Raw genomic sequence first — 16,175 nt, forward strand, 5'->3', positions numbered from 1 at the left:
AAGCTTGGGGAAAGAATTGGTTCTTTTTCTGGTTCTTTTTCTATCTGAAAATAGATGTGGCTCCGCACTCAGTAATCAGGGGCACACACTTTTCACTTTGGGGTCAGAACCTGGACCATGTCCCAGAACCTGGACCATGTCCCAGGTTCTGATGAATGTTTTGTTGCTTTTACAGCGGTGAACAAAGTGAGGGTGTGGGTTCTGGACCGGGAGGTGTTTCAGAACATCATGAGGAGAACGGCTGAGACGCGACATGAACAGTACCGCAACTTTCTCCGGAGGTTTGTCCCAAGCTGTAGCAAAGCTGCTAGCATCTCATCACTCTTCACATCACATCAGTTCTTGTAATCACTAACACACAACACATGTTCTAATTAAGAAAGTAATGGGTAAGGAACAACGAGATCATAGAAAAGTAGTAGCTGGAAAACCAAACATAACATCAACCATCAAACTAGCGAATGTTTAGAGTACAAAATGTCTACCAACGTCAAGCAAATTACAACCTCTATGCGGTTGACCAATAACAACAGATCAGCCAGCTAACCAATCAGAGCAGACTGGCCTCTGGTTTCCGACAGAGGGTGAAAAGAGGTGCTGCAGCATAGGCAGTATGAGAAAAATAAAGAGCTTTTTGAACATTAAAGCATGGAGACATGTCATATTAAAGCCACAAAATATAATTATGCAATCTGTAAATTAGCATAATAAGGCCCCTTGACTTTACAATAGAGTGGATAAACCTGAGGAATTGGTACATCTACCAAGAATACTTTATAAATATGAACCTGGAAATTAGCATAATATTCCTCTTTAAGGCAGCATCCCGGATCGAATCATACCTGCAGCCTTTTCTGTCTATCTTAAACCTTTTCTGCTATCTAATCAAGGCAAAAACTAAGTAATCTTTATCAAAAGAATGACAAATTTGCTATGTAGACACTAATTTAAAGATGGTTTAAGCTATTTTGGAACACATCACTCCAAAACTAAGTTGTTGAAATACCATTTGTTTAACAAGTTGTCTTTTTTGTTTGCATACATCTAATAAGTAGAATATTTACTTTACTTTTTCGCCAGTTCTTAGTCTTGTTTGGATGGTCTTTATCGTTTCCTGTACTAAATATATTACTTTTTACTTTCTACACTACCAACTCCGTTAATTCAGATGACTAGTGAAGACTGTCTACACTGTGATTTTTCTGCTCTTAAAACAAAAACCAGGGGCTAAAATAACTTAAAAGCTCCAATATGTATGATTGAGAAAACATTGCGGAATAGTAAAGACATTGTTGATATGAGTAACCTGAGAAAAAAAATTGAAGACGTCAATAAATTAGAGTGAGTTTATGTCAGGTTATGTCTTTGTCCTTGTGCATCATGTGTATGGTGATTTGTATGATTACATACATACAGAAATGAATGCTTATCACCTGTGCTTTGTCCTTTCTGTCAGTGTTTCACTCTTGGCTAATCTACCAGAAGACAAGCTAAGCAAAATAGTGGACTGCCTCGAGGTGGTAAGTAATTCTGTCAAATATCTTTATTCTGCTGCTGGGACAATTTTACTTTTCAATGTATTGCTTCGGTATTGCACAACCCTCTCGAAGCTCATGGGAGCCCCAGCATTGCAGATAGCTGCTGTCAAAATATCATTACCATTTGGCTATATACCATTACTGCGTGTCAGCATATTCTTTTTACCTCCAGTCGGCAAGAACTCACAAATTACCTTGTTGATGAACAGGGCCGATATTATTCCTGTCATCGCCGGGCGCTGTATATTGTTACCATAATTATTTGACCAAGGCCCCAGAAAATGTTTATTCAAATGGGGGACGACTGATTTCTTAAAGATGTGCGAGTGACAGGCAATTGGTGTGAGAACATACAAGTGTGTAAAAGTATGTGTGTGAATGTGTGTGTATGTTGAACAATCCAGGAGAATGGCTCGCCCCTGCTCCCCTCCATAAGCATTGTATTTCAATGGGGAAAGAGTAAGCGGAGAGCAGGGCTTGTGAGCTTCAAAAAAAGCCTGAATCAGCGTCTTTTCACAATGAAAACTTCAAGGATGTTCCTGGCAATCATTGGTACTCCCATTACTTTCCACAACGGGAGAATTTACTTATTCAGTCATTTCTAATGGAGCTCATTCTGTTGCCTGTTGGGGGGGTGGGGTGGGTGTGACTGTAACCCAATAGTGGTGCAGATGTTCATAGAGAACTGGCTAGATAATATCAAATCCTCTTGTCAAACAGTGAGGGGCTGGTATTTGGTATGTTGGTGTGTGTGTTTTTCCCTGTATAGTATGTCCCTTTGTGTGTGTGTGTGTGTGGGGGGGGCATGCTATTATTATTCTCCATCAGTTTTTCAGTCTGATCTGCTGATTGGAATGTTGCAGACATGTTTAATGCAGGTAGCCGCCGTACCACAGCACAACTTCAGCTAAACTAAGATTATTTGATTGTTTTTAAAGGGGCCCTATTATGCTCATTTTCATCACCCTCTGTCTGAAACCAGAGCCCAGTCTCCTCTGATTGGTTAGCTAGCCATCTGTGTTGTGATTGGTCAATCACCCCTAACCCTATCTTGTGTTGGAGGGCTAGCCAATAGAAGAACAAGTGTTACATAGTGATGCCATTATTTTACAGAAGTAAACAAAGGAGTCCAACGGAGGCATTACAGGCAGGCGGCAAGTGAGTGGGAGAGAAACTCCCTCTGGAGGGAACTTTGGAATTTGAGCCTTTGCGGACCAAAAACCTGTATCACACACTGAAGGACAGGGAAACCTATAAGGCATAATAGGGCCCCAATAAGATTATATGCCAGGTTTTACTTGGTGTGCAGCTGCTCAGTCAACCATCCCGGCCAAACTGATTTCAAATCAATCGATCACAAAAATGTAACAGGTTCAAAATAACAATCGATTATCCGGTTGTGTGGGGGGAACCCTGAGGACAGTCGAGGACAATGTTCCCACACAGTAAGAACAAAAATAATACATGTATTGTATTTCATTATGTGCCAGGGCTTTCGGAATTTAACAAGATTTGAAAAACATTTCAGTGTCGGCCAGCACTAAATGGAACACAAATCCAATATGGAATGTGTGACATTGTGACCTATGTATAAATCCTTTTGTATTTAAAACTTGTTTTTTTTGGTCCATAAATACCACCTCTTTGTCACTCTCTTCTCTGTCTTTTTAAATCATTAATTTGTGCTGAAATCCTAGTTCAATGGCGCTTACAAGGCAGCAAGATGCTTTCAAGGACACCACAGGAAAACGTGTCCAGCTGGGGGCTGCTACAGACTGTGGTGGTCTTGAAAACAAGTTTAGTTTTAGCGTTTCTGTCCCCTGGAAGTGGTGAGAGACCTGCAGTTGAATATGTGATGTGGCCTGTCGATTGGCAGTCGCCAAAAATAGGACAAGTGCAGCCAAACCCAAAACACAAACACACACACACACACACACACACACACACACACACACACACACACACACACACACACACACACACACACACACACACACACACACACACACACACACACACACACACACACACACACACACACACACACACACACAGCTGAGCATAAGTGGCTTTCTCTGCATAAGTAAACCAAATTGAAGCCCTGCCCGAGGCACAATTCGAATGGTGTCACTCTCCTGCACACTCACTGTGTCATCAAGACAGTCTTTATACACAAAACCATGGCATGATTCCGTTGTCACCGATGGGTGTTTAACAAGGCTCTCATAAAGCGTAAACTTGATCCATAAAAGCTTAAGGAAAAGGGTACTTGTGTCAACAGTTTTAACGGAAAACACCCGGGAATGTTTGCGCATGGTTGCTCTGATTTGTTTGTTCACTTTCGGCCAAAGTACTCTATAGTCAAATGGATTAAAGCCGTTGCACAAAATTGGCATCTGTCCCAGAGAACTTATCATTCTGGTCACCTTCATTCTGTGCCCTTCCACCTTCTTTACCTAAAAGCTTTAAAAGGGAAGGTGATCTGGCAGATCTGAGTCAGCTGTGGATGGTGTGTCAGGTTCGGTCTGACTGGTGGCATAAAGTGGAGGAATATGTATCTGAAAGAGCAAGAGAACACACTGTACCTCCATGTTCAAGAGTATTTTAAGGTGTCATTCAGTTTTATGATGCTTGTTAGACCAAACTAAACATTGAGACAATCTTTCAATGTCAAGAGTGAGCTGCACCATCTGGAGTGTGTCTGAGTGAGAGCGGACTTTTTGCAAAGTCTTTGAGCCTATACCATGGCTACTGGAAGAACTTGTGTCTGATTGTCAGACAGATATCAGTTATCATCTAACCAAGACTCTTTGATATTAAAAAAACATTCTGATTCAGTGAGATGGGTATATTCTGCAGGAAACCATATCAGCAATACTGATACCAAAGGCTATGTTACCATTAACTCCTACTGGGGAAATGAAAAGACAACACAAATAGTTGTTTTCTTTTTTTTGCCTGAGATAAGTTTTACAAGGACGAAAATACACTCTAACTATTTGAACTGATATATAGAATAATGGACTCTTATTTTGCAATGCGATGGTTAATGAATAAACTTGCATAAAAAAACTCAAGGCCGTCTCGGACTCTTTGAGTTTTGATTCAGGTATCTGAGCGTCTAGCTTGCTACAATATAGGCAAAGGGTTTCAGAGATGGAGAGAAATGTTGCAAAAGATTTAGCCTTTTGCTATCATTAACCGGAGCATTCATGGCGAGTTCACACAGAATGTAAACTATTAGAAATATTGAGAGACAATGTGGCTAGCCTGATGCTACTAACGCAGCTAAGGTAGCTAAGGAGGCTAGCTGAGGAGGCTAGCTCACAGCAGCATTGTTTTGCAGCAAATTTCATTTCAATAGGAACGAGGACCTTCGATTGGAACAATGTCTCCAGGAACTCTTTCTGAAATGTCCTATGATTGACCAAAGTATCTGGCTAGCTTTCTAATGCCTTAAAACAGAGACCAGAAGTCTAGTGGTTTTTCAGACATATATTAAAATATGCTGAAAGGTTGTCATGGCCAATTGATGCCAATAATATACTGCCGACCCCAGCTTTAATAATATCATGTAGCATTGGGAGAAGCGCTGTTCTCTATACTTTATGGCTGAGAGCAGATAACCAGTGACATTTCTCTTTATATATGTGCACAAGGCAACCTGATACCAAAAAAAGTTTGAATGTTAAGACCCTGTCATCCAAACCCATCTTTTCTTGAGAAAACCTTTCTTGCTATTTCTGCTCAATAATACCCATCGTCAAATCCTATGATCACCATCATGGGAGGCAATCATGACAGACATGAATAAACATCTTAATCAAAAGACTATTGAGCTTTACTTCATGTATTATTAATCCCATGAGCTTACCAAAATCCCCTCAATGCTGAGAAGCTCTGAATGACGGAGCAGCATTGATGGCTGGACTCCAGCTCTCATCCCCGAGGGGACCGGCTACCAGGAATCAGACCAGCCGGTTCAATGGTTAAATCAATGTAATGCTTCAGCTCTGACTGTTGTTTTCCCCATTATTACCCTCCTGTCTCCCATCAGGAATACTATGACAAGGGAGAGCACGTCATCCGGGAGGGAGAGGAAGGAAGCACCTTCTACATCATAGCACAGGGGAAGGTAATGTATGTTATTCACAGACAAACACACAAGCACATCTTTGAGCTTATAACTTACAGTGGGGCAAAAAAGTATTTAGTCAGCCACCAATTGTGCAAGTTCTCCCATTTAAAAAGATGAGAGAGGCCTGTAATTTTTATCATAGGTATACCTCAACTATGAGAGACAGAATGAGAAAAAAAAATCCAGAAAATCACATTGTAGGATTTTTAAAGAATTTATTTTCAAATTATTGTGGAAAATAAGTATTTGGTCAACAACAAAAGTTCATCTCAATACTTTGTTATATACCCTTTGTTGGCAATGACAGAGGTCAAACGTTTTCTGTAAGTCTTCACAAGGTTTTCACACACTGTTGCTGGTATTTTGGCCCATTCCTCCATGCAGATCTCCTCTAAAGCAGTGATGTTTTGGGGCTGTCGCTGGGCAACACAGACTTTCAACTCCCTCCAAAGATTTTCTATGGGGTTGAGATCTGGAGACTGGCTAGGCCACTCCAGGACCTTGAAATGCTTCTTACGAAGCCACTCCTTCGTTGCCCTGGCGGTGTGTTTGGGATCATTGTCATGCTGAAAGACCCAGCCACGCTTCATCTTCAGTGCCCTTGCTGATGGAAGGAGGTTTTCACTCAAAATCTCACGATACATGGCCCCATTCATTCTTTCCTTTACACGGATCAGTCGTCCTGGTCCCTTTGCAGAAAAACAGCCCCAAAGCATGATGTTTCCACCCCCATGCTTCACAGTAGGTATGGTGTTCTTTGGATGCAACTCTGCATTCTTTCTCCTCCAAATACGACGAGTTGAGTTTTTACCAAAAAGTTCTATTTTGGTTTCATCTGACCATATGACATTCTCCCAATCCTCTTCTGGATCATCCAAATGCCCTCTAGCAAACTTCAGACGGGCCTGGACATGTACTGGCTTAAGCAGGGGGACACGTCTGGAACTGCAGGATTTAAGTCCCTGGCGGCGTAGTGTGTTACTGATGGTAGCCTCTGTTACTTTGGTCCCAGCTCTCTGCAGGTCATTCACTAGGTCCCCCCGTGTGGTTCTGGAATTTTTGCTCACCGTTCTTGTGATCATTTTGACCCCACGGGGTGAGATCTTGCGTGGAGCCCCAGATCGAGGGAGATTAGCAGTGGTCTTGTATGTCTTCCATTTTCTAATAATTGCTCCCACAGTTGATTTCTTCACACCAAGCTGCTTACCTATTGCAGATTCTGTTTTCCCAACCTGGTGCAGGTCTACAATTTTGTCTCTGGTCTCCTTTGACAGCTCTTTGGTCTTGGCCATAGTGGAGTTTGGAGTATGGCTGTTTGAGGTTGTGGACAGGTGTCTTTTATACTGATAACGAGTTCAAAAAGGTGCCATTAATACAGGTAACGAGTGGAGGACAGAGGAGCCTCTTAAAGAAGAAGTTACAGGTCTGTGAGAGCCAGAAATCTTGCTTGTTTGTAGGTGACCAAATACTTATTTTACCGAGGAATTTACCAATTAATTCTTTAAAAATCCTACAATGTGATTTCCTGGATTTTTTTTCTCATTCTGTCTCTCATAGTTGAAGTGTACCTATGATGAAAATGACAGGCCTCTCTCATCTTTTTAAATGGGAGAACTTGCACAATTGGTGGCTGACTAAATACTTTTTTGCCCCACTGTATTTCAGGACCCTCATTTGCAACTATTGCAAGACTGATTGCTAATTTGAACTATTAGGTACTAACCCAACCAAAGACAAAATATCTATCCTATGTATGTGTGTGTGTGTGTGTGTGTGTGTCTGTCTGTCTGTCTGTCTATCTGTCTGTCCGTCCGTCCGTCCGTCCGTCTGTCCGTCCATCCATCCATCTATATCTACCGTCCATCCATCCATCCATCCATCCATCCATCCATCCATCCATCCATCCATCCATCCATCCATCCATCCATCCATCCATCTATCCATCCATCCATCCATCCATCCATCCATCCATCCATCCATCCATCCATCCATCCATCCATCCATCCATCCATCCATCCATCCATCCATTATCTACCGTCCGTCCGTCCGTCCGTCCGTCCGTCCGTCCGTCCATCCATCCATCCATCCATCCATCCATCTATCTATCTATCTATCTATCTATCTATACAAAAGGCATTGGCTTGGGAGGGGGGCGTTTTTGGGAATATTGGCCAACATTACCCCATATGGAGGCGGCATTTGGCAAAAGACAACAGTGCTTTGAATGAATGCTAATGTCAATACTCTATATTCGTCACAATGACAAGGCAAATGTAAAATCAAGCTATTCAAAAACATTTTGGGGAGTTTTTCCCATTGGTTATGGAAACCTGTTACACATGGGCTGCAGAGATTTCTAATCCATTATAAGACTCTGCAACAATGACACTCATTAGGGCTGGAGACACAAACCCTTAATCCTGTCCTTTCATCAATACAATAAATCCTCTCATGACTCAGCTAGACCTTACTGTATGACGTCTCTATTGCACTGATAAGGATGCTGCTCCAGCAACCAAAGACTTTTTTCTTATCAGTGACCACGAGTGCTGGGAGGCTATAGCAATACCACTAGTCCCTCAAAATCTTGCAGGACACTGAAACCCTTTTTGCTTCTGCCTTCATTCTTCCTTCAATTTGGGTTGCAGCATCTGTTTAAACAAAACTGCAAACCACAGTGAATACAGCAGGTATGTCATCCTGCAACAAATCTGCAATTCAAAAAAGGAATTTCCTGGTGGCAATTTCAAACAATTGCGTTATCCTTTTTTACCAGACCATCTTTGTCCATCTACTCCAACAAAACAATATGTTGGTCAAGCTGTATGTGAGTTTGGGGGGTGTGGGACTATGACTCACCCGCCCGTCTGTCTGATCAGTCAGCAACCTGACACCGGGGAGCCAGGGGAGATGGAGAGAGGCCAGAGTTGTCCACAGGGGACTTTCAAAATGTCATTATGAGGCTGTGCGGGACAGCACCTCCTCTGAGCTAAGCTAACCAAACCAGAGAGGAACACATGTTGTTTGGGAGAAAGGGGGCTAATACAGGAAATGGTTCCACCCTCCTGCTCCCTTCATACCCCCTGACCAGCGAGGGGATAAACTCTGAGAGCGCTTGCCACCAGGAAAAAAACAGGGGAAGTGAAGGTCACTTGGGTCGAATGGGACACTTAGCTAAAACACACCCCGGCCGTTACGGCTGTGATATCATTGCGGCATTTCTCCGGCAGGGTGGTGCCACGAGTGGGATGTTTGACCTCGACCGGGGCGGGCCACTGGTTTTTAAAGCCTCACAAATTAGAGAGAAGTTTCACAACATCCTACTGGGGGATTTTTGTAAAAAAAAAACTGCTGCTCCATATACAGAATGTCAGCTAAAATATTATCAACCCAACTATTCACTCATAGCCATCATGTTCTAATTACTATAATTGAATGTGTCACTTATTTCAATCTTTTAGGATTCTAACTTTTTACAATACATGTACAAATATTTGGAAAAAATTGAAAGCATCTGTAAAAGCTGCAGACTGAATAAGTGAAGTGTGCTTTAAAGTTCCAGCTGACTTGTGTTGTGCAGGTGAAAGTGACCCAGAGCACAGAGTCCCACAAGCTCCCCCAGATCATCAACACACTGCAGAAGGGAGACTATTTTGGAGAGAAAGCACTTGTAAGGTAAAAACAAACATCTCACACCACCATAGAGTGTTATTTATTTCATGCCTCTAGATATTTTTGGGTGGTTAGAGATACTGTTCCATTAGCAGAGTCATGTTTATGTGTAGTGCCCCAGTATACAAATGAGTTGTTTACCACATGAATACCCAAAAATCCAATAAACAGACCATTAGCATTACCTGCTTACTATATTTAAAGGGGACATATTTGAAAAACTAACTTTTTCAGTGCTTGTGCACTTATATTTGTGTCTCAAGAGTGCCTACCAACCATAAAGTGTTTTGCAGGCTGCCCTGGTCCGGAAAGCATGGGATTAAATGATTCATCAGATTTTGCTCTTCTTTCAATATCTCATGCAGACGCATAACAATATTCACTCTACGTAGTCCTGCCCTTTTTCCCATTTTGGGTTTAAACACACATGTATTAGTTCTTCCGGTTTTACAGTAACCACTAAAGCACACTTTCCTGTCAGGCTCCATACTGAAGCTCATGTCGACAGTTTATAATAACTATCTCTGCCCGAAGAGTTGATAAAGGTCCACAGTGTTGAAATGTGATGAAATCATCTCAAAATCATTATCATAAAAGACATCAGAAATGTGTGTTTGTGTGTGTTTATGTGTATGACGTACATCTTGCTTTTTTCAGTGATGATGTCAGGTCAGCTAATATTATTGCCGATGAGGATGGTGTGGAGTGCCTCGTTATCGATAGAGAGTGAGTATTCTGACATTTGAATTGTCATTTTCTGGACACTCACAAAAATGTTGTCCCTCCCCACAGCATGATGAAAGCTTTTTTGGCAGGGATAATGTGCAAATGAGAGGGCCAAATGTCCTCTCTTTACTCTGCAGTCTACAATAATGTCAATAATAACTACAACTTTATTTCTTAGAAAACTACCATGTGGTATTTCAAAATGCTCTTTACCTCACTAAGACATCTGAGTCAATCCAAAGCCAACATTGCAGCGTTGACATGTGTTTTTCTTTTTTTAAGGACATTTGATCAGACAGTGGGCACCTTCAATGAGCTGCAGAAGTACCTCCAAGGCTACGTGGCAACACTTGATCGTGACGACAAGAAAAGACATGCCAGGTACTTCTTTCTACTGACAAAACTATATTTTTTTGGGGTTCATCATATTTTAAAAAATCTATACCTGTAATTGGTTGGTTTTGATGAGGCCCTTTCTCTCTCTCTCCTCGCAGAAGGTCATTGTCGCGCCACCAGAGCCATCCGCTGTCGCCAGACGTCCTCCAGCTGAAGGAAATGGTTTCAATGTTTCCTCCATCCAGGCCCTTTGACCACCTGGAGGTTGTGGCTACTCTCGGGGTTGGTGGCTTTGGACGAGTTGAACTGGTAAGACCTGAAGATAAGAATTGTTATGGTTTATTTTTATTACACTATTATACAATTATTCTTGCCAACAGTGACAGGGTTGGCATATCGGATGAATGCATGTAAGTCATAGTTATAGGAATCTTGAACGGATAATGGAAGCTAATCACTTTGTTAAAAACCCTGTCAAAGCTACTACAGGGCTTTAGGGCCAATATAGTTAAATATATATATATATATATATATATATATTTATATATAAACACAACCGGTGGAGAGGAGTCAATGCGATTAAAGTTGAAAATTAAACTTGAGCACTCGGTCAAAACTGTACTAGCGACCTGTAAATCACAAGGTAGCCCCGCCCTAATGGTCTACTTTACTCTAAATGTAACAATAAGTCAGAGAAATACATCGGGCTGTATTGAAAAAGACTTGAAACATGCAGTTGAGACCATTAAACATGCAAGGGAAATGTTTACTGAAGTCATAAATCTAGTGAGTAGTAGGTATTTTAATATTTTCTGCACTTAAAGGAATGAAATACATAATTCTAGAAAATGCCTCACACGTCTTACATTAAAAGTCCATCAGTATATTTGAACAGCAAGCAAAACCAGTTTTATTGTTCAAATGAGATTGAAACAGTATGGAAACATATCCTAATACAGCTGTGCTTTTGACACCCCCCCCTGTGTTTCCATCGACAGGTGAAGGTGCAGGGCAAGGACGTCACCTTTGCACTTAAAGTCATCAAGAAGAAGCACGTCGTGGACAACAGGCAGGAGGAGCACATCCACTCAGAGAGGAAGATCCTCGCAGAGGCTCGCTCGCCGTTCGTCGTCAAGTCAGTCCCCTCGCTCAGCCTCCGAACACATTTCCATTCTTTATCCCACATGATAAAGCTTTTCTCCATTAGTCTGGGAAAACAGCTCCCTGCTTATTAGTTTTTGATGAGATCACAGCGTAGGCCCCGAGCAGATTACATCTTTTCCACGGGGTAGAATGGCACGGGATATTAAGATGTCCGCTTTGAAAATGTAGTTATTTCTCATGAAATATTGCAGCAGTAGCTTTTCCTTGCCTTTTGTGAGATTACAATGATCCGATTTTACTGTACGCAGTGGAACAGACTTAGATATTAAAGCCATTTTTCACCTTCTGAAGGGCTTCTCCGTTTGAACTCCTCTTCATACACTCAATGTATCTATTTCCCTCTTTTGTTTTAACATGTTTAACTATTATTTATTGGGTTGTGTTAGCAATTTATTCTGAAATACATTACCACAAGGGGCAATTAAAATTCCATAAGTTAATTACAATAACAATAATTTGAGCAGTCATTTTTGTTATGCTTTCTGAAGGAATGCAGTACAGGGATGTTTTTTGTAGCCCAAAACACGCAGACGTGCCTAATTTCAATTAGGACTAAAATTGGAATTGGCCAACCTCTGACAAGGACATGGGGCATTCGTGTACTCCTAGGATGGTCACTTTTCCCAAATTGGGAAGTAATTCTTCTGTCTTTGGTGTGTAATGAACGCAACAACTACTATAGTATGTTGTTTTTTGATTGCTCAGAAAGTTTAAACATTTATTTCCGTAGCAGGGAACTAAGGAGAAGAAAAAGATAACCCTTACTCCAACCCGGTTACTTTAAGATATATACATGCATTTAAAAAGTTTATAATGTTCAAATATAAAGTTATTCATGTTCAATTGCTAAAAAAAAACATTAATTAAAAACCTCTTTCTGTAAATAATCATTTGCTCTTTCTGTATTTTACCAAATGAAGGCAAATGTGGACTATTTGGGCAAATGATTATATAATGTGACCGCTCTCTTCTAATGTTATAATTAAATTAAACAGAAAGAGGTTAGACACACTTTCTCTAAGCGGTTGACAAAGACTTGGCTGTTGTTTTAGACAGAGAGGGAAAAGAGGTGCAGTATGAGAAAAATAAAGCCTGTTTTGAACATTGAAGCATTTAAAACATGTTACAGTAGAGGAACAAAATACAAATCTGAACCTGAAATGAGCAGAATATGTCCTTTTACCTTTTTCTTGCATCTCTACTTCCAGACTTTACCGCACATTTAAGGATAACAAGTATGTGTACATGCTGCTGGAGGCCTGTCTGGGTGGAGAAATTTGGAGTCTGCTCAGAGACAGGTAGGAGAGAGTGACAATTACAAAATTCACACATTTTACTTCAGTCAGTGAAAAACCATAATTTAGTTGCATAAAACAATGGTATTACTTTAAGGTTCCCATAATGAGACTCCATTTCCTGGAAAATCAGGTCCAGCAGTCAGACATCGCTGAATCGGTCAGCCTGTGTTCAGGTGCATTTGTGTTATAAGACCACTTCTCCTGCTTCTCTGCCTCCTGAACAGTGGGGGATCTGACCCTGCTTGTCAGCGAGAAGATCAAATGTGGCTTTCTTGTATTTAGAGGGAACTTTGATGAGTCCACTGCAAAATTCTGCGTTGGTTGCGTCACAGAAGCTTTCGAGTACCTCCATCGCAAAGGTGTTCTCTACAGAGACCTGAAGCCTGAGAATCTCATGCTGGATGCTGAGGGATACATCAAACTGGTGAGTCTTAAATGAATACTTAACCCACACAATTATCATTTTTATATCATATACTCTATTACCCTATATTATCTTGAATATTTGAAAACCTTCTTTTTGCCTTATGGCTCCATTAGGAACAAATACAAAACAAATTGTGGGAGGGACACTCCCTCTAGCATGACATTTGGGATTTTAGCTTTTACAGATCATTTACATGCACAACAACCAACTGTATATAAACACACTACAGGAAAGGGAAAACCCCTAAATGCATAACTTCAGTTCATCAAGGCTTTTCTCTTTTTCGGATTATTTAAACAAATATTAAAATGACTTTCAATTTTCATAATTTTCAATTTTTCATTTTGATTTAAACATACAGTGTTGTAAATTCTGTTAAAGGTTGTGATTTTTGTTGAGAATTTTATTAGGGATCCTTAAAAAGTCTGTTGAGGAACCCGGCTTAGCTCACTTTGGAGGGAACTTTGGAATTTGAGCCTTTGCAGACCATTTACATGCACAAAAACCTATATAACACTCTATAGGGAAAACCCCAAGACGCATTGGCTTTACCGCTCAACTCTTCCTACCCAGGTTGACTTTGGTTTTGCAAAGAAGATTAGATGTGGCCAAAAGACCTGGACCTTCTGCGGGACACCGGAATATGTGGCCCCTGAGATCATCCTCAATAAAGGCCACAACTTCAGTGTGGACTTTTGGTCTCTGGGCATCCTGGTGTTTGAGCTCCTCACTGGCAGGTCAGTCATCTATGTTTCCAGTCTTTAGAAAGCTGTATCATTGTCAAGCATCATATAATCAGCCTTCTTCTTGATATCACTTCAATCTCCTTCCTGGTTTGCAGTGGTAATCAGTTGCTGACTTGAACAGAGTGCTGCTGAAAGACAGACCTCAGCTCAATCAAATAAACTAAATCTCTTCCTTTTTCCTTCTGGTCCTTACAGTCCTCCGTTCACAGGGAGTGACCAGATGATGACATACACTTTCATCCTAAAAGGTATTGAGAAGATGGACTTCCCCAAAAAGATCACAAAGAGACCCGATGACCTCATACGCAAGCTGTGCAGGTACAATATCACATGAGCAAAACACAGCTAGTGTCCTCCAGTTAACCACTGAACACATTTACGCAGCCCCCACATATTTAATAAAAGAAGCTCAGTGGCGTTTTGGTATTACAGAAACATGTTTAGTAACTGCATTTAGGAATAAAAGGTGTCTTAGTAGAGGAATTTATATAATACACTGACTTAGTTCGGGTTGGGCTGGGTTAGGGTTACGCCAACGACCCTTTTGTGATTTCTAAAAAAATTGACAAAAATGTCAGCTGCGTTATGGTCAGGCCTGTATGGCAATGACAATGGCAAGAGGGCTAACATAAAATCATAATATAAATATTTAAAGGGCTAATAATTATAAATAAGAAAACTTCCTTAAAATATGGGGTTTACAATCCTTTCCAACAACGCAATAGTGCATCAGATTCCTCATAGCTACAACTGAACGCCCCAGTGTTGATATTATACCGTGTTTATCTACGGTACACAACTGTTCAATTCTGAACATAGTTACTGGCATGACAGGATGAGAGCCTATTGAGGGCTCAAATTCAAAGTTATACTTTATATACATTCTTAAGTTGAGATACGATAGGAAGTATGAAAGGATTTAACACAGCCATGAGTTTAGGATTCCCTTCTGCAATAGGAACATCCTTTTTTTCTCTTGAAACTATAGTATGTCTAAGTGTCTAAGCCCTTTCCATGTAATCAAACAGTTTCAATCAATGATACTTATTACTGTCAAGTATTTGAACAAAGCAAGCATGGTAACAGAAAAGGAAACTCCAAGTTGTTTTGGGGGGAAACAATAATGTCCAATCCTGATAAACTTTACAGACGAAATCCTTCAGAGCGACTGGGCAACCTCAAGAATGGAATAACTGATATCAAGAAGCACAGGTAAGAGGCAACTGACTCATTTTGTGGTTGAACACAATGAAGAAGATCAGTGGGATTCAAAACATTTTCAAAAAGGCTTGTTTTCTTGGTGGCTTTCTTTTCCCTCAAAGAGGCCCTATTATTATTCATACAGCACAGGCAGTATGTGAAAAAAACAAACCTTTTTGAACATTTAAGCAATGTTAACCGGAACTAAATACAAATAAGAACCTAAAAATGAACATAATATGTCCTCTTGAACTTCCAAAAAAATGTGTTTGAATGTGAAGAGAGATACAGGAAGGTCTACAGTAGGGTCAACAAATACAGCTAAGGTTGAAATGTATCTTACGTAAGGTCTGATAGAGGGTTTTACTTTTCATTTTGTACATCTGCTCAGTGACATTGTTACATTCAAGGTGCAAATTGTTCAGCAAAAAGTTGAGCTTGGAGTTTTTCCCCCATATGTGTTCGAGTTAAAAATACGCTTTGAAAGTAACCCACACTGTGGAGACAGAAATGTTTATAGATTTACTCACAGATGTCTTTTTGTTCTGTGTAGGTGGTTTAATGGCTTCAACTGGGAGGGACTAAAAGTGAGGACTTTACCATCTCCACTGAAAAGAGAAGTAAGTATAGATAGTTAGCAATACTTGTAAAAATAAGAGCTTTTGCAATTTCTAGTATACAGATCAAATACTATAATGGCCCTCGGAGAACCTCATTCTCCAGTGATGATCCCTTCTCAAGTGCTGGGAAGTCGTTTTATCTCTTTGTTCAGATGTGTTTAAAAAGTGCATTAAAATACAGTTAGGTCCATAAATATTTGGACAGAGACAAAGTTTTTCTAGTTTTGGTTCTGTACATTACCACAATGAATTTGAAATGAAACGATTCAGATGCAGTTGAAGTGCAGACTTTCAGCCTTAATTCAGTGGG

At 40.5% G+C, this 16,175-nt stretch overlaps 1 protein-coding gene across 1 annotated transcript in view; it reads left to right on the top strand.

The window, feature by feature from the left end:
- prkg2 (protein kinase cGMP-dependent 2) overlaps positions 1-16,175 on the top strand; it is a 31,231-nt gene that overhangs the window by 10,516 nt on the left and 4,540 nt on the right. Inside the window, exons 5-18 of the mRNA XM_063897475.1 lie at positions 176-281; positions 1,457-1,520; positions 5,596-5,673; positions 9,257-9,351; positions 10,006-10,074; positions 10,357-10,455; positions 10,569-10,719; positions 11,409-11,545; positions 12,783-12,872; positions 13,155-13,296; positions 13,873-14,036; positions 14,241-14,363; positions 15,195-15,257; positions 15,799-15,865. Of these exons, the coding sequence (XP_063753545.1) occupies positions 176-281; positions 1,457-1,520; positions 5,596-5,673; positions 9,257-9,351; positions 10,006-10,074; positions 10,357-10,455; positions 10,569-10,719; positions 11,409-11,545; positions 12,783-12,872; positions 13,155-13,296; positions 13,873-14,036; positions 14,241-14,363; positions 15,195-15,257; positions 15,799-15,865 (1,448 nt within the window). The remainder of the gene's footprint in view (positions 1-175; positions 282-1,456; positions 1,521-5,595; positions 5,674-9,256; positions 9,352-10,005; positions 10,075-10,356; positions 10,456-10,568; positions 10,720-11,408; positions 11,546-12,782; positions 12,873-13,154; positions 13,297-13,872; positions 14,037-14,240; positions 14,364-15,194; positions 15,258-15,798; positions 15,866-16,175) is intronic.

This window comes from Eleginops maclovinus, chromosome 12 (assembly GCF_036324505.1).
Source record: "Eleginops maclovinus isolate JMC-PN-2008 ecotype Puerto Natales chromosome 12, JC_Emac_rtc_rv5, whole genome shotgun sequence".
NCBI lineage: Eukaryota > Metazoa > Chordata > Actinopteri > Perciformes > Eleginopidae > Eleginops > Eleginops maclovinus.